General features: G+C 39.3%; 1 protein-coding gene across 1 annotated transcript; it reads right to left on the bottom strand.

Moving 5' to 3' along the window:
• Positions 1-1,189: 1,189 nt before the first annotated feature.
• On the bottom strand, positions 1,190-4,578 carry LOC127171599 (fish-egg lectin). The gene is made up of 5 exons (XM_051120349.1): positions 4,356-4,578; positions 3,992-4,219; positions 2,064-2,275; positions 1,727-1,854; positions 1,190-1,605 (listed from the first exon to the last, which is right to left on the bottom strand). Exons 1-5 carry the CDS (start codon positions 4,411-4,413, stop codon positions 1,461-1,463), a joined length of 771 nt encoding a protein of 256 aa, XP_050976306.1. The 5' UTR covers positions 4,414-4,578; the 3' UTR covers positions 1,190-1,460.
• Positions 4,579-18,812: the final 14,234 nt, after the last annotated feature.

Here is an 18,812-nt window from a genome sequence, read left to right on the forward strand (position 1 = left end):
ATGACCCCTTTAAATAATGCAGAGATAATCATGAGTTAATATTTAACTCATGAAGAACTAAACCATTTATTAATAATTACTTCATCAGCAACAAATGAACATTCTATATGATTCATAGATTAAGTAATCAATAAATTGTTATTAGTTAGATGTGTCATAATGTATTAATTCCCTAATAACTTTCATTTTATTAACTAATAGTATAAATTCATGTGTTAATTACCACAATGGGTTGAAGCCACGCATTTCATCTTCCAGTTGTCTGCTTTAATTAATCATTAGCTAATGATTTGCAAAGATATCATTATGTTATGACTTTACTTGTTGAGGCACAGAACCATTAACTAATTGTTAAGTAATATGTGATTGTGGTTATGGATTTAGAATTAGTTAGTTAGTCATGTGCCTCAACAAGTAAGGTCATAACATAATGATATCTTTGCAAATCATTAAGTAATGATTAATTAAAGCAGACAACTGAAAGTTGAAATGCATGGCTTCAACCCATGAAAATGCATGGCTCCAACACACTGAGGCACATGACTAACTAACTAATTCTCTATCTATAACCACAATGACATATTACTTAACAATTAGTTAACAGTTCTGTGCCTCAACAAGTAAAGTCATAATATAAAGATACATTTGTATCAATCATTGCAAATCATTAGCTAATGAGTATTTAAAGCAGACAACAGGAAGCTGAAGTACATAGCTTTGACTACAGTGGTTATTAATGTTATTTTGTCTTGTCTGCTAATGATTTACATCATTAGTTAATAAAATAAGTGATTAGGGAATTAATATATTATGACACATTTAACTAATAACAATTTATTGATTACTTAATCTATGAATCATATAAAAAGTTCATTAGTTGCAGTAATAATTAATAAATGGTTTAGTTCTTCATGAATTATACATTAACTTGTGATTATCTGTGCATTAATTAAGCATGAATTAATGCATATTAGTGCACACGTATTGTAAAGTGTTACCCAGAAGTCTAAGCAAATTTAGGCAATCAGAGCAGCTCTTTGTATGCTTTGGAGGCAGCACTCAATGGCATTCTGCACTGACTTATATATATATAGTAAAATAACTAAATGCTTGTTCCCGTAATATAAGGTAACTTTAGTAACCAAGAGATTATTAGAATTAGTATTAGAATAAATTTAGAACTATTTGAATAAAATGACGCATATTTTTTAATAGTTGTTAATTTTCATAGATGTGCTGCTTATCACCTGAAACTGATCCACAGTTTGAGAGCCACTGAATCAAATGATAGACAAAAGAAACACAACACTGACGAGAGAGATGCTTTCATAATGGTTAGTGGTGCAACATCAAGAAAAAGAAAATAAAAAGTGTAATTCAGCTTTTAGTTTTCTGTAAATAATGACTGATTACTTTGAGGATTGTTAATGACTCATCTCCAGTGTTGCTGCAGAGACAGACTATAAAGTACATTTACGGATGGAGCCGTCAACACACACGACCCACAGCACTCCCAGGTCAAAGCTTACATGCTTGTGGCCGTAGGGACAGGCAACTATTGGGATCCAGTCTGTGCCAGCGGGATTGGAGTAAGTGATGCCAATTCTGCAATAGACAATAATAATGGTTTCTTGAGTGCAGTGTTTGATTTACATCAGAAAATCATTCTTGATGGATGTATCACTTTTGTTCATTCAACTTGTAATATTATGATGGTTCAGCCCACCTTTGGTATAACATCCCTTGAGAATTTACACCAAAGACGCTGCCATCAGTTGCTACTTCAATCATAGCCAGTAGTCCAGGAATATTTTGAAAGTTGCCAGACCCAGAACAGACATTATTAGACACATCCTGCACAAGACCAAAAAATGAGACCAATCAGTCATTGTACAGTCACATCAAGAAACTGATTTTGCTGCTTTTACCCGAGTGTCTTTATTTCTTCAGTTTTGTCAGAAACTCAAAGCCTTGTAAATGATATCTACTTTATTGTTGTACTTTTAAAAACCTGGTGTATTGAACTTGTTCTCAAGCTCTTGTATTTAACATTATGTCATTACCCTCTGGATCCAGATTTGGTCATTGCTGCTCACTCCCCAACAGCTGTATGGACCACAGCTGTAGTACTTCAGCTTTCCATTAACTGGAACCCAAGGAGTAGTGCTGGATGGCCATTTGTTGTTAGCATCCATATTTAAACAGAATATGTCATCATTTATATTAACACCTGCAATGATCTGATCACCTCCAGCATCCACCTGTTTGAGAAGCCCTAACACAATAAACAGGTTGGATAAAACATTAGTTAGTTCAGTTTTTACAGTGACTCATTTGGCACACATCATTCTCTTTTCTCTGAAATCTGTAAAGCGCATTCACTGGTTCTAACCCTACACAGTAAAAAGTTGATAAAAATAGTTGATAAAACTTAGACAATACTGTCTTTGTTTGCAAAACATCTTATAAGATTAAGATATGCAGCCGACAGATATAAGTGGTTAAACATACTCTAGGTCTCAAAACTAGACATACAAACCTGAAGAATGGCTGCAATCAACTAATGTTAAAAAGAAAAGCTCTTTACATCTCAGTGCAACAAATTACTGAAAATAATGACAAAACAACAACAAAAAGTTTAAATTAAGTCAGCAAACAACAAAACTGTCACGAATCTGGCCGGTGACCTTCGGTCCGCTCACCACCAGATGTTGCCCTTTCACTCCATTGACGTTCACATTACTCTTGCACCACACCCCAGACTACATTCCCCATCAGCCATTGCGCTGATCACATGCGTCCAATCAGAGACCTTATATAAGCCTCGGACTCCCTCTCACGATGTGCCGAGTATTGTATTATGTTAGCAGTCGTACGGAGCCTTCCTGAAATATCTAGTCGTTCTAGTCTTGTTTCTACGCCTTGTTATTTTGCCTTGTCTGTTTCACTGCCTGCCTTGGATTACCCGTTCCCTTGTCGTTTTTGGACTCTGTTTTGCCCCTCGTATGAATTCTCACCTGTCTATCAGATTACCCTTTTGCCTAGCCCCTTGGATAACATTCGCCGTTCACCAACCCTCGCCTGCCTTACAAACTACTCTTGTGTCTTGCTCCAACATACCTGTTTGCTATTGTTCGACCCTGCCTTTTTATTATGTCTCTGTCTCATTCCAATAAAGCTTTGCACATGGATCCACCCGCTTCACGTCTCCCTCACTACGTTGCAGAAACAATAATGCTATAACAGTAACTGCATAATTTATTCATGCAGCAATGCATACTGGGAACTCACAAAGCCTTAACATTTCAACAATATGAAATTCTTTGTCCAGACAACTGTGTTTGACTAGTTGGGACAACATTCAGGGCAATTTTGTTGGTCTGACAAGGGTTTTTATGTCATTTTTAAGAAAAGAACATTTTTTTTAGTATTTGAGATTCAAAAGTGTTTCATAAACTGGAAAATACGCATTTGCATTTTTTTACAGTGTACCCTTATATCTACCCATACCCTTTTATTATAGTAAATGTGCAGTAACCATGTTTTTTGGAATCTTGATTACCATTTGTAAAACCACAGTTTACAATGAATACCATTGTTAAAGAATACCAACACCAAACCATGGTTAATTTGGTTAATTTGTAGTTACCAAGGTTTAACTATTTTGTTTGTTTTATTTGTAGTAAAACCCGGTTAATTTTTAGAATCAACACCAACTCTATAGCGGTTTTCCAAGCATTGCATTTATTTCTACTTCTACTTACTAGAATTTAACATAATGTCTTTCCCAACTTATTTTTGCATCTGTTCTGTGTGCAACATATTATTTCTTCTGCATGGTCGCAACAAAAAAAGTGCGCAGTGGTGCAGTTCAGTGGGAACACTGGTCAGTTCAATAAGAACCATAATAAGATGATGTCTTTGAGGCTATTTTAAAACATGTGAATTGGCTGGTTAAATTTGTCTTTGTCTTGTTTCTGTATCTCTTCACCTGGAAGCTGATTGAAGGAACCACTCTGATACTTGTAGATGTTGTTTGCTGAATTCACTCCCAGCTGACCAGCAGGACCAACACTAAAGTGCTTTAGAGACCCAGTGATCTTTCTGAAGACATTATCAATCAGGACAAACACTTCATTTTGATTGTTCACTCCAACCACTGAGCCTGATCCAGCATCTATCTGCTTCAGGTTACCGCTCATCACGGTACAGTCTAAAGCTGTGAAAACATGATGGAAAATAGTCAGTGATTACAAATACAGAGTCTTTTACATATGAATTGAGTATTTTTATTTAAAAAACAAAATAAAAAATTATGTTCATCACATAAACAAAAATACAAAAACATTGTTTACCCAGAGTGTGAAGGAAATAGCAGCTGAAGAGTAGCAGGGCACTCTGATAAACCTCCATTGCTCCACGACACAGTTATTACCAGTTCATAACCAGGATAAATTTTTATAAGTGAAGTATGAATAAAATGTGATCAATATCACAGTGACAGTAAATGAAGACAACCTTTTCTTGTTAGATGAGGATCCAGCAGTCGGTGTGGATTCTTCTCTTCAAAAATGCAGGTACTAGAAACCTGCATTCAGTCTGTGTGTAAATTCTGTTATGTCAGCGCTTATATAGCAGCAAGATGTTTCCTGATTAGACTGGGGGAAAATTTACTAGGCTTTATAAAAATGAAACAAGGATAAGGGACTTGTTTTTCTGGATCTCTGCTTCCTTAACAATTTCTTTGGCAGAGCAGAGAACCCAGGCGGAGCTGGCGGGACAGACAGGGCTGAGGACCACCACAACAGGGCAGACAGACCAGGAGCCCTCCAGGGCGGGGCAGGTGGACCAGGAGTCCACCGGGGCGGAACAGACAGGACAGGCGCTGGAGGAGGCGCGAGAGCCCTCCAGGGTGGAGCAGGAGGCGCGGGAGCCCTCCAGGGCGGAGCAAACAGGACAGGCAGGGCTGAGGACCACCACAACAGGACAGACGGACCAGGAACTCTCCAGGGCAGAGCAGGAGGCGCAGGGGCCCTCCAGGGAGGAGCAGGAGGCGCAGGGGCCTGCGTCATGGACTGGGACCTGGGGAGAGCAGGGACAGAGGAGGCAGACAGAACAAGGAGAGAAGCAGAGAGTTCATAGGAGAACGCTGCCTCCATAGGTGGTTCTACAGCAGATGCTGACACCACTGGAGGCATTGATGCAGCTTCTCCAACCAGAGAGGCCTCTGGGGATGACTCGAGGTCAGACGAGACCTCTGGTACAGACTTGGTGACAGACGAAACCTCTGGAGCAGACTTGTGAACAGACGAGACTTCTGGTGGAGACTTGGTGACAGACGGGACCTCTGGAACAGACTTGTGAACAGACGAGACCTCTGGAGCGTAGTGTGCGGCCCACATACTGAGAATGGTGACCAACATCATACTGGCAAACATGACATGACGAGGCTCTGGGGGGTCAGACGAGACCTCTGCCGCAGACTTGGTGACAGACGAAACCTCTGGAGCGTAGTGTGCGGCCCACATACTGAGAATGGTGACCAACATCATACTGGCAAACATGACATGACGAGGCTCTGCGGGGTCAGACGAGACCTCTGCCGCAGACTTGGTGACAGACGAAACCTCTGGCGCAGGCTTGTGAACAGACGAGACCTCTGGAGCGTAGTGTGCGGCCCACATACTGAGAATGGTGATCGCCATCACACTGGCAGACATGACGTGACGAGGTTCTGGGAGGCCAGACGAGATGTGACTAGGCTCTGGACAGGCAGACGAAACGTGACGAGACTCTAGGAGGTCAGACGAGACGTGACGAGGCGTTGGGCAGACAGATGAGACGTAACAGAGCTCTGGGAGGTCAGATGAGATGTGAGAAGGCTCTGGACAGACAGACGAAACGTGACGAGGCACTGGGTGGTCTGACGAGACGTGACTTGGCTCTGGACAGGCAGACGAGACGTGACGAGACTCTAGGAGGCCAGACGAGACGTGACTTGGCTCTGGGCGGTCAGACGAGAAGTGACTTGGCTCTGGGTGGTCAGACGAGACGTGACTTGGCTCGGGGCCATCAGACGGGACGTGACTTGACTCTGGGAGATCAGCTGTGGCCTGACTTGGTTTGTGGAGATCGGCTGTGGCTTGACTTGGTTCGTGGAGACCAGCTAAGGCTTGACTTGGCTCATGGAGACCAGCTATGGCTTGACCTGGCTTGTGAAGATCTGTAGTGACTTGACTTGGCTCATGGAGATCAGCAGTGACTTGACTTGGCTTATGAGGATCAGCGGTGACTTGACTAGGTTCGTGAAGATCGACTGTGACTTGACTTCGGCTCACTAAGACCAGTTGTGGCTTGACTTGACTCAGGAAAATCCATTCTGACTTTGCTTGACACAAGAACCACAGTCTTGACTGTACTTGGCTCAGGAACAGCAGCTTTGACGTTGCTTGAATCAGGAACGGCAGCTTTGACCTTGCTTGACTCAGGAACGGCAGCTTTGGCTTTGTTTGTCTCAGGAACAACTGCTGTGGCTTTGCTTGACTCTGGAACAGCAGCAGCTTTGAATCTGCTTGACTCAGGAACCATAGCTTGTACTTTGCTTGACTCAGGAACCACAGCTTTGACTTTACTTGACACAGGAACCACAGCTTTGACTTTACTTGACACAGGAACCACAGCTTTGACTTGACTTGGCTCAGGAAACATAGGTGTAACTTGACTTGACACAGGAATGACAGCTGTAATTTCACTTGACTTGGGAGATACAGCTGTAGCTTTACTTGACACAGGAAACCCAGCTTTAACTTGACTTAATACTGGAACAACAGCTGTAACTTGACTTGACTTAGGAAGAGCAGCTCTGACTTGACTTGACGCAGGAAACACAGCTCTAACTTGACTTGACGCAGGAACAGCAGCTGTAGCTTGACTTAACTCTGGAACAGCAGCTGTAGCTTGACTTGACTCTGGAACAGCAGCTGTAGCTTGACTTGACACTGGAGCAGCAGCTGTAGCTTTACTTGACACTGGAGCAGCAGCTGTAGCTTGACGTGACTCTGGAACAGCAGCTGTAGCTTGACTTGACTCAGGAAATGCAGCTGCAACTTGACTTGACTCTGGAAACACAGCTGCAACTTGACTGGACTCAGGAAACACAGCTGCAACTTGACTTGACTCGGGAAACACAGCTGCAACTTTGCTTGGCTCTGATATGGCAGCAGTGACATGACGGAGCTTTGTTTTCGCCGCCATTTTGTGAACGCGCACCGGCGCGGCCACTTTCTTGTGAACAGGCACCGTTGTCGCCGCCATTTTGTGCACAGGCTCCGTTGTCGCCGCCATAGTATGTACGCGCTCCGGTGCAGCCGCCATTTTGCGAGCGGGCACCGCTGTCGCCGCCATGGTATGAACGCACTCCGGCGCGGCCGCCAATTTGCGAGCGGGACGTGGCCGCCATTACCACGTTGTCGCGTTCCTCCTCCGCGACACCCACAGTCAACGGCGAGCCCACACACAACAGGGCAAAGTCCAGAAACAGACAAAGTGATGAGCGCGGACCCTTGCGACGGAGTTTTGATTTAAGTGGCTGATTAGTCCCTTCAATGAAAAAATCTATTAAAACACAGTCCGGAAGATCTGAATAGTGAGCAATGTCCAAGTACTCTTGAATGTAGCCCTCGAGCGTTCGTGTGCCCTGCTCGAGGGTTAACAACAGTCTTGCAGTGTCCATACCTGTGTTACGTCCTTGTGAAAAGTTGCTGGGTCCTTAGTGGGCCGAGTATTCTGTTACGGAGTGTGCAGAGATGAAGCGTGAAGCGGGCGGATCCAATTGCATACTTTTATTTAAAGGATGAGACAAAGACATGGTCAAGGCAGGCAGGGTCAAACAGTGGCAAACAGGTATTTAGACAGCAAGACAAAGAGTAATCTGTAACACAGGCGAGGGTCAATCCACGGCAAATGTTATCTGAAGGGCGAGACAACAGAATAATCCAGACAGGCAAGGGTTTCAAAAGGCAGGCGGCGAAGCAGACAAGACGATACAACAATGCGAAAGTTCAAGACTAGGGTGACTAAGAACAAGACTAAACTAGATAAGAAGACACGACTGAAAACAAACTGACTTTGGCTCCGTACAGTTGCTAACACATAACGAGTGCTAAATGCAATCCAATACTCGGCAGTGACTGACAGGAAGACCGGGGTTTAAATAGTGTCTCTGATTGGTTACAGGTGATGGCCACAATGGCTGATGGGGAACGTAGTCCGGGGTGTGGTGTAACAGTTAGTGAGATGTAAATGTCACAGCGACCTCTGGTGGCAGACAGACTGACGTTCAGGTGTGGGTTCGTGACAATGGTGTTTAGTGTTTGTGTGAATGACACTGTGCACCTTCTATATGTTAATATTTAAAAGCTGTTTGTGTTGAGCTTTGGTTCGTCATGTGACTTTCTCATCACCACCTGCTTCTGATGGCTATCAGTGTATTAAACAGGTACAAAACAGATTTCAGTACTTTAATAGGTTGGTACATTAATATTATATCAGTTAATGAAATTATGGTATTTACCTGTAAATTTAAATGAAAACATACAACGTTGCTACCGTATTTTTTTTTTACAGTGCTTGTAGATCCACTTTGAGCAGTAATAACTTTAAGTAATCATTTTCTGTACGACTTTATCAATTTCTCACATCGCTCTAGAGGAATTTTGGCCCACTCTTCTTTACAACGTTGCTGTAGTTTATAGAGGTTTGTGGGCATTTGTTTCTCTCTCCACAGCATTTGAGACAGGGTGAGGTCTAGACTTTAGGCTAGGCTATTGCAACTCCTTTGGTTCTTTTCTTTTCAGCCGTTCTGTTGTATGTTTGCTGATGTGCTTGGGATCATGGGCCTGTTGCAAGTTTTAGCTGTCAGATGGATGGCCTTGCATTTGATTATAGAATACTTTGGTATCAGTGTTGGGAAGGTTACTTAGGAAATGTAATAAGTTACAGATTACAAGTTAAAATTTAATAAGTAGTGTAACTTTTCAATTACTTTATTAAAGTAATATAACTTATTACATTTGATTACTTTTTGATTACATTTCTAAATTTCTAATATTTTGAACTGTTAAACATTTTTAAACATTTAAACCAGGCAGAGTAAACCCTAAAGTAACACTCAACACTGATTACTGTCAGACTTTCAAAATCCTTCATCACTTCAATTAAGATAATAAGTAAGGGATAATACACATCTTCATTTTGCCATAACAGCTGGCTGGATGTCCATTATCGCACTTATTACACAGCTGCTTGTCACAAAAGTAAATAATTAGACACAAAAAACTGATCTGAGTTATCTGTTGATCTAAATATTTGAATGCAAAGCTTCCATGAAGAAATCAGTTGCTAGCAAGTGGCAAGCTGACAGAATTAAGAAATTGTACACATAATATTGAATTGAGATTTAATATTTTATTAGCTAACCAAACCAAACGCAAAGCTTCCACCAAGAAAAACTATGAAGTGTATAGTGCTGACTTAAGTTGCCTGAATGGGTCTGTGTTATTACCTTTTACCAGTTGTTATCAGGGAATAACATACCTTGGAATGTCATGACTGGCCAATCAGAATCAAGCATTCCACAGAGGTATGTAATAATTTAATTTAAAGCACAGCCACCACAAATTCAGACTTAACACCTCTTATTTACTTTTAGATCATTCTGATGTTAAATATAGATTTAAAAACATAACAAGAAATAGTTTAATCAAGGTTACACTTTATTTTGATAGTCCACTTTAGACATTCTACTAACTATAAGTAACTTTGCAACTACATGTCAACTAATTCACATTAATTTGCAACTACATGTCTACTAACTCTCAGAACTGTTAGATTAGGTTTAGGATTAGCAGAATAAGTTGACATATACTTGCAAAGTTTAGAAGAGTGTTAGAAGATATTAAGCAGACAGTCTACTAATACTCTAATGACTAGTTGACATGTAGTTGCAAAGTTATTTACTGTTAGTAGAATATCTAAAGTGGACTGTCAAAATAAAGAGTCTCCTCTTTTCAGATGAGAGCAAGTTTTGTATTTCATTTGGAAACCAAGGTCCTAGAGTCTGGAGGAAGGGTGGAGAAGCTCATAGCCCAAGTTACTTGAAGTCCAGTGTTAAGTTTCCACAGTCTGTGATGATTTGGGGTGCAATGTCATCTGCTGGTGTTGGTCCACTGTGTTTTTTTGTAAACCAAAGTCACTGCACCCATTAACCAAGAAATTTTAGAGCACTTCATGCTTCCTTCTGCTGACCAGCTTTTTAAAGATGCTGCCCACACTGCCAACAGAAACAAGAGACCAAAAAATCCAGATGAGCTGAAGGCCACTGTCAAAGAAACCTGGGCCTCCATACCACCTCAGCAGTGCCACAGACTGATCACCTCCATGCCACGCTGAATTGAGGCAGTAATTAAAGCCCCTACTAAGTATTGAGTACATATACAGTAAATGAACATATTTCCAGAAGGCCAACAATTCACTAAAAATGTTTTTTTTTTTTTTTATTGGTCTTATGAAGTATTCTAATTTGTTGAGATAGTGAATTGGTGGGTTTTGTTAAATGTGAGCCAAAATCATCACAATTAAAAGAACCAAAGACTTAAACTACTTCAGTCTGTGTTCACTGAATTTATTTAATACACGAGTTTCACAATTTGAGTTGAACTACTGAAATAAATGAACTATTCCACAACATTCATATGATATGACAACACATTTTTATAATACTAACACATCTCTGGCTTTTTTTGCTCAGTCTTATTTCAGGGTTTTGATCTCTCAAACTGAGAGAATACGTTCTGCTTATTGTATTATAATTATATTTATTATTACATATAAACATTGCCTTTGATGGTTGGGTACACATAGCGGTATGTGCAATAATCCACAAGGCAGAAGGCGGCAAAGAAGAGTTCAATATCTTTTAATAATCCAAACGACAGGGCTAAATCCATACATAAACACATCTACAAACTGAATTTAACAATGGACAAAGACAAACTAAACAGACTAAATTAAATTAAGTTAATCGGGACATGGTGCGTTTACATTTGGCAACATCATCTTACTTCTCTATCTGGATAACATCAGCATCTTGTCATCAAACGTCGCTTGTATGGTGAGTTGACTGAATTCATATGCATACAGTGGTCACCATTTGAAGTGGATCAAAACCTTTCATCAAAAGTTGTCCTAAAACCAAAACAATACCTGTTCTTGTGTCAGGAGAACTTTGATGAACTTTTTTGATCCACTTCAAATGCTGACTACTGTAATTCAGTAAAAGAAGCTCTTTCTAAGCTATAATTGAAAATCTGGCAGCATAATTCATTCATGGTCCAGTGTTCTGTCATACATCCTGCTTATTGTATTATAATTATATTTATTATTACATCTAAACTTTGCCTTTGATGATTGGGTGCACATAGCGGTATGTGCAGTAATCCACAAGGCAGAAGAAGACATAGAAGAGTTCAATATCTTTTAACAATCCAAACAACAGGGCTAAATCCACACATACACACATATACAAACTGATTTTAACATCGTACAAAGACAAACTGAACAGACTACATCTTAACCAGGGAGGCACATGGGGATAATTAATGGAACACAAGTGAACAGAATAACATAACATTTTTTTTTCTTGTTGAGGGCATTTATAGTGTATAGGTATAGGGCCCAAACATAACCCTAAGTCATGCCCTATACACACAGTCAGGTTAATATATATATTTGTACACAGACATCATAATTTTGGCTCTGTATGCCACTAGAATAGATTTAAAATGAAACAATCCAGATGAAATTGAAGTGCAGACTTTAAGCTTTACTTTAGGGGTTGAACAAAAATATAACAACATGCATAGGCATTACAACCATTTTTATACACAGTCCCCCTATTTTCAGGGGCTCAAATGTAATTGGACAGACAAATATAAACATAAACACAGTGTAATTTGTAATATTTTGTTGAGAATCCTTTGCAGGCAATGACTGCTTTAAAGTGCTCCTAGTATGCCATTTTAAAGGTTGTTAATATTGTTTTATGAGTCTCCTAAAACAGGTTTACATGTATGCAAGGTCAAAAAACACTAGTTTTCTCCAAAAATAGATTTAATTTGACCTCATTTCTAAATGATCCGTAAATGACTCGTGGGAAGCAGTTCGAAGAATCAGTCTTTTTAAACCCCTCCTTTCTGTGTGCCCTCACTGCTGTGATTGGTCAAATGGCGCAGTCCTTTATGATTGGTCTTGTACTTAATTTTATATGTAAGATATTTTCTTTTTATTTTACACTTTTTTCATATTTCTACACATATACAGTATATACGGTATATAAGATGGAGATAAGAGAATGTCTCCATTTTAATGCTTTTAATGTCACAGGATGTTGTTGTGAAACAGTAATTTTCCATTGCTTTTACTTTGGAATAATGAAAAGTATTCGAATTTGCTGCTCAGATTAAGTCTGAGAAAGATGCACAATAATTTTTACCATCACTTCATCTCCTAGAAAAGTCAGTTTATAACTAGTATGTCAGACAATATGCAGTATTAACTGTTTTCAGATACCGGTGGATATCTTTTGATGGGATCTGCTAAAGAGACAGGAGACAACATTCCTCACGTGTCAGCAGGATCTAACACATCATTATGTATTAAAATCTCTGAAAATTACACTAGATTAATACTGTAGATAGACAAACGCATTGAAATTATAATCAGACATTAGAAATATAACAGACAATTTGGTAACGCTTTAGATTACAACCCGCAAAGAACTACATAAGTAAACTGAATTTACGGTGTATGTTTCTGTAATTATAGTGTACCTATAAAGAACGTACATGTAGGTATAAGGGAACAATATGTTATATTTGGGTAATAAGGGGATAACAAACCAGATATTCAACCTTCAAAGACCTACATAAGTATACTGAATTTACGGTGTACGTTTCTGTAATTATAGTGTACCTATTAGTAGGTATGTGTAGGTATAAGAGAACAATAGGCTATGTTACGTTTTGGTAATTCGGGGGTAACAACCAGACATACAACCTGTAAAGAACTGCGCAAGTAAACTGAAGTTACAGTGTATGTTTCGTATTTATATTGTACCTACGTGTAAGTATAAGGGAGCAATATGTTACGTTTGGGTAATAACGGGGTAGAAAACAGATATACAAATAATTTATAATGGATTAATTTAAAAAAACTTAACAGGTATCTGTTCTATTAAATCGTAAGTTTGGTGTATCTATACGTAAGCTTTTTAAAATTACTGGGAAAATATACTCTTGTTCCATGTAGTTACAGGGTAAGTGTGCCCTCTGCGGGCTGTAAATTAAAGTGGCGATTGTTCCCCTATTGTTCAACGAAGTTACAGGGTAGGTACAATACATAAACACACAATCTGAAAATATATCTAAAAATATTTTTGTATAGTCGCTAATCCCACTTCTACCTCTAAACCTAACGTTAACTATGACTGAACAGTAATAAAAATATAAAAAACAGGAAACTGCAATCACAATCATTTATTTATTGCAAAAATGTCAACAGCCATACAAAAAAGTAATCCAAATAACGATGCGTTTGCAGCCGCAGTCCTCTCTGGCGGAATACAGTAGGTTTGAGGTGCAGTAGGATGAGAGCAGAATTTAAACTGTTAATCGCTGAAAATATTATCCAGATTATTGTCTTGATCCACTCTAGTGATGGGTCGTTCTTGAACGATTCGTTCATTTTGAACGAATCTTTAATGTGACTCGGGACGAACGAGTCGCCTCGGGGAGTGATTCGTTCAATCGCGCATGCGCAACATCCTATTAGGTTCTGTACTGGAATTAGTTCACCTGTTTTAGAGTCGTTCGTTCACCTTATGGGGCTGTCACGTGATGAACGAACGACTCAAACCCGAAGACTCAAAAGATGAACTAATCAATTCTCTTTCCGGCTCAGGCTGCATAGGTTAACATTACGGGGATGTCACGTGATGAACGAACGACTCAAACCCGAAGACTCAAAAGATGAACTAATCAATTCTCTTTCCGGCTCAGGCTGCATAGGTTAACATTACGGGGATGTCACGTGATGAACGAACGACTCAAACCCGAAGACTCAAAAGATGAACTAATCAATTCTCTTTCCGGCTCAGGCTGCATAGGTTAACATTACGGGGATGTCACGTGATGAACGAACGACTCAAACCCGAAGACTCAAAAGATGAACTAATCAATTCTCTTTCCGGCTCAGGCTGCATAGGTTAACATTACGGGGATGTCACGTGATGAACGAACGACTCAAACCCGAAAACTTGTCAGATAAGAGGCGAGGTGAGCGAATCATAGACTAAAGACCCAGGTAAACAATGAATGAATCTTTTCTGTTTCTTATAGCATTATAGTTTTGTTTTGTTTGTAGTGTGATCAACGTTTGTGTAAGCAGTAGATGTGTTAGGGAGGTAAAACGTAACATTTTAATTATATTTTGCTAAAATGAACGTAATGAACGAAATGACTCGAAAAAAGATTCGTTCATTTTGCTGAACGAGACTCAAAGGACCGAGTCGGTAAAATGATCCGAACTTCCCATCACTAATCCACTCCTCGAAGGCGCCCGCGCGTCATTCCAACACATCTCACCAGAAACACGGCATGTCGTAATCTTTGACGAATGCAGGCGAGAGCCAATGAACGTCCGAGTTTCCTGTCGCAAAATGCACTTTAGCACGGGTTTATGGCTGTTGCTGCTGGACTCGCTGCTAGAGATGGAGATGAAGATCGCCGGACAAAGCCTTGAATTTGGTTCTGGTCCTCGCAAATCGTATGGATTCTGAAGATCTGGGTTACAGCACACAAATAACATTGTTTAATTTGTAATTATGATGCGGGTTCGGTGTATTTTGTGGTTCTATTGTTAGTCACAGCATGTTAGAGAAAACGCCTTTGTGTTCCACCACGGCAAACGGAGTTAATATTACATGAATGATTAAACGATTGCAGAAATATTATTTATTTTAAGGGTTTAACGTGTAGTCATGATAACATTATGTAGACCTATTCTTGGAAACGAGCTGGCAACAGAAATCACACAGAACAGAATGAAATGTTATAATTTCATATTAAGTAAACGTTAAATGTTTAGATGATGTAAATATGTCAGTATTGTACATTTAGTGTCTGTAAAAATGTAAATAAATGTACATTTTGTAGAACCACATTTTACGTCGCGTTGTTATATGTATTGAACCTACCCTGTAACTTCGTTGAACAAGAGGGGAACAATCGCCACTTTAATTTACAGCCCGCAGAGGGCACAATTACCCTGTAACTACATGGAACAAGAGTATAATTTCCCAGTAATTTTAAAAAGCTTACGTATAGATACACCAAACGTACGATTTAATAGAAAAGGTACCTGTTAAGTTTTTTAAATTAATCCATTATAAATTATTTGTATATCTGTTTGCTACCCCGTTATTACCCAAACGTAACATATTGTTCCCTTATACTTACACGTAGGTACAATATAAATACGAAACATTCACCGTAACTTTAGTTTACTTACGCAGTTCTTTGCAGGTTGTATATCTGGTTGTTACTCTCTATTACCAAAACGTAACATATTGTTCCCGTATACCTACATGTACGTTCTTGAATAGGTACACTATAATTACAGAAACATACACCGTAAATTCAGTTTACTTACGTAGTTCTTTGCAGGTTGAATATCTGGTTTGTTTTCCCCTTATTACCCAAATATAACATATTGTTCCCTTATACCTACATGTACGTTCTTTATAGGTACACTATAATTACAGAAACATACACCGTAAATTCAGTTTACTTACGTAGTTCTTTGCGGGTTGTAATCTAAAGCGTTACCGACAATTTGAATAAAAGTTTTATATATGTTTGACGCTGTTAATACGGGAAGTAACTAAGTACAAATACTTCGTTACTGTACTTAAGTAGATTTTTCTGGTATCAGTACTTTACTTGACTATTTATTTTTCTGAATACTTTTTACTTTTACTCCTTACATTTTTACACAAATATCTGTACTTTCTACTTCTTACATTTTCAAACCAGGCCCGTTACTTTAGTTTTAATCAGCATTTGGTGGATCACCATTCGATCGGTAAGTCTTGACTGGCAACGCGATTCAGCTCGCACGCACTCCGTCAGACGGTTTCTATCATTGCAAGTAACTCAAGAATGGAATGGAAGGATCATAGAGGCAAAACTACTGACCTTTTCAGGACCAGTGTTGGGGCTAGTTACTCAAAAAAGTAATATATTACATATTACATATTACTCTCAAAAATAGTAATGCCTTACTTTACTTTATTACTCCCTGGAGAAAGTAACTAGTTATATTACTAGTTATATTACTAGTTACATTTTTTTTCTTAATTACTCTATAATTGCCTGAGATGCATCAGATGGAGGGAGAACATACAAAGGAGGAGTGTTCTTTAGGGTCTTTATTACGCCAACAACAGACTGGCACTGTCTAGCACAAATAACTACAAACAACTGTACTTGTGCAATCAAGTACAATGGGGCTGCTCGTTCATGTCACTCTGTCGCTTCGCAAGGAGCTTGATGTGTCCGTGCTGTCGCTGCAGGTGCTTCTTCAAGTTGGAGGTAGAGTTACAAGCGGTGGAGAGCAGCTTTCTCCCGGGCAGAGTGTGCACTTCACCGTCAGGTTATTTTCCTTCCGTTGAACATATTCAAAATAATGACTGAATCTCCACCCGTTAAAACTAGTTTTCTGTTGCTGGGAACTAGGGCTGCACGATTTGGGAAAATGTTCATATTGCGATTATTGAGGTCAATATTGCGATACGCGATTGCGATTATAATAAATGGTACTGTGAGTCAACTTGATGGGTTCTTAAAGAAATGCACACACAGATTAGTGATAATGCGGAAATGTGTATTTGTAACACTAGAAATGGTTTCAAAATAAATTATTTTTACCAAATGAAATAGCATTTGCATTAATGTAAACTCTCAAAAGTATAGCTAAATTAAATAAAATAAAAACATACACAGTTTCACAAAAATAAGATATTTTAAAGATTTTGCCCAAACAAACGGACATTTATGAAGAATTTAACATGTACTCTGTGTAAAATCTTTTGAAAAGGAGACAGGATATGTTTTTGGTCGATCGGATCACAAGTGGACAATGGAGACACAGTCGTTTACACCTGGCGTTTTAATCCATCTCTTCTGTCCACTTTCGACCACTTCTGACCACATTCCTGCATTTACATACATTACAAACTCCACTGACTGGCGTCTCTCCTGTATGATTTCATGTGATTCTCTTCAGACATTAGAACTGTACATGAATTATGAGCTTCTAGAACGTTTGACCTCCTAACTGAAGATCTTTTTAAAAATATAAATAAAAACAGTTTAAATAAAAATAGTCTAAACAAAAGAATAGCTGTATTAAGTGCAAACAATAGTGCAGCCATAATCAAAGTAGGCTAGGCTACTCTCTCAATGTTCAAAGTGCAAATAGAGACCAATTTTTTTAAGCCTGATACAGAGCTAGACAACTACACAACCTATTATAGGATACATACAAATAACAACATATATATGTTATGTAGCCTAATTTGCGCGCACTGTGGAACCGCTCTCTAAAAGCGCGTGTTAAAATTGCTTTTGAAGGCGCGTGCGCGTTTTACTTTCGGTTTCGTTTTAAGGATCGTGCGAATTCTCAGCGGCGCTGAGCGTGCTTTCTACAATACGAGACATTAATTTAACAAACGAATTTGAAAGTGAGGGGCACACAAACGGGATTTTGAAAAGTAGATGTGGTCAAAAGTGGACAAGCTGAAAACGTTTTACACCCCTATTTACACCTGTACTTAGCATTGTCCACTTGTGATCAGATCGACGCATCAGAAAACGCATGTTAATACCAGGTGAAACAGGGCCTCTAATTCTTGCACAGTACCTCTCTCTGGTCAGTGTCAGTAATCTCAAATCCAAATCCAAAACAAAAAAAAAAAAAGTAGGTGTTCTCAAGTCCAAACTTATTTAATATAATCACACAGGCTGACATCGCGATTGCGATACGATTAATTGTGCAGCGCTACTGGGAACCTTCCTCTGAAAAAGAGCTTGCCGTTGTTGACGCTTCCATTTTTCCCCATCTGTCTTTGCGGGTGCCGCTCTGCTGGCGGGTGCCGCTCTGCTGCCGGCTGCCGGGTGTCGACCAATCGGTGATGGTAAATGATACCTCGTGCCAAACCCAGACCAATCACTGTTCCATTCACGCCCCCTCCCCTTCCCTTCTGTTCTCTGTGTTGTGTGCCTTGTGTGTGATGAAGGTGCTACTGGCAAATGTAACGCAAGTAACTAGCTCGGGAAAACTGTAATAATATTACCATTTTCAGACGAGTAATGCCTTACACTACTAGTTACTGAAAAAAGTAATATTATTACAGTAACGCGTTACTTTGTAACGCGTTACACCCAACACTGTTCAGGACTTCAAGTGCAGGTCAGTTTCATCTGTAAACAGGCTGCTAAAAGTTGCTAGCAGTTTAATGCTTAACTAAGTAAACAAAGACAAAACTACAGCAGTAGTACTGTAATCGAAACTAAACTAAATTACTATGATCACTCAAAATACTCTATGCTAAAGAACATCATTATCTACTGTAAACTTACAGTAGTAATTTAGCAAACAAATGTTATAACACATCGTTTTGTAATACGTTCAGAGGG

The sequence above is a fragment of the Labeo rohita genome, chromosome 10 (assembly GCF_022985175.1).
Source record: "Labeo rohita strain BAU-BD-2019 chromosome 10, IGBB_LRoh.1.0, whole genome shotgun sequence".
Lineage (NCBI taxonomy): Eukaryota > Metazoa > Chordata > Actinopteri > Cypriniformes > Cyprinidae > Labeo > Labeo rohita.

Coding starts and splice junctions, on each gene's coding strand:
- LOC127171599 (XM_051120349.1), bottom strand. CDS start 4,413: ATGGAGGTTTATCAGAGTGCCCTGCTACTCTTCAGCTGCTATTTCCTT. Junction 4,220..4,355: donor CTATTTCCTTCACACTCTGG/GTAAACAATGTT, acceptor ATGTTTTCACAG/CTTTAGACTGTACCGTGATG. Junction 1,606..1,726: donor CAAGGGATGTTATACCAAAG/GTGGGCTGAACC, acceptor TGTCTATTGCAG/AATTGGCATCACTTACTCCA.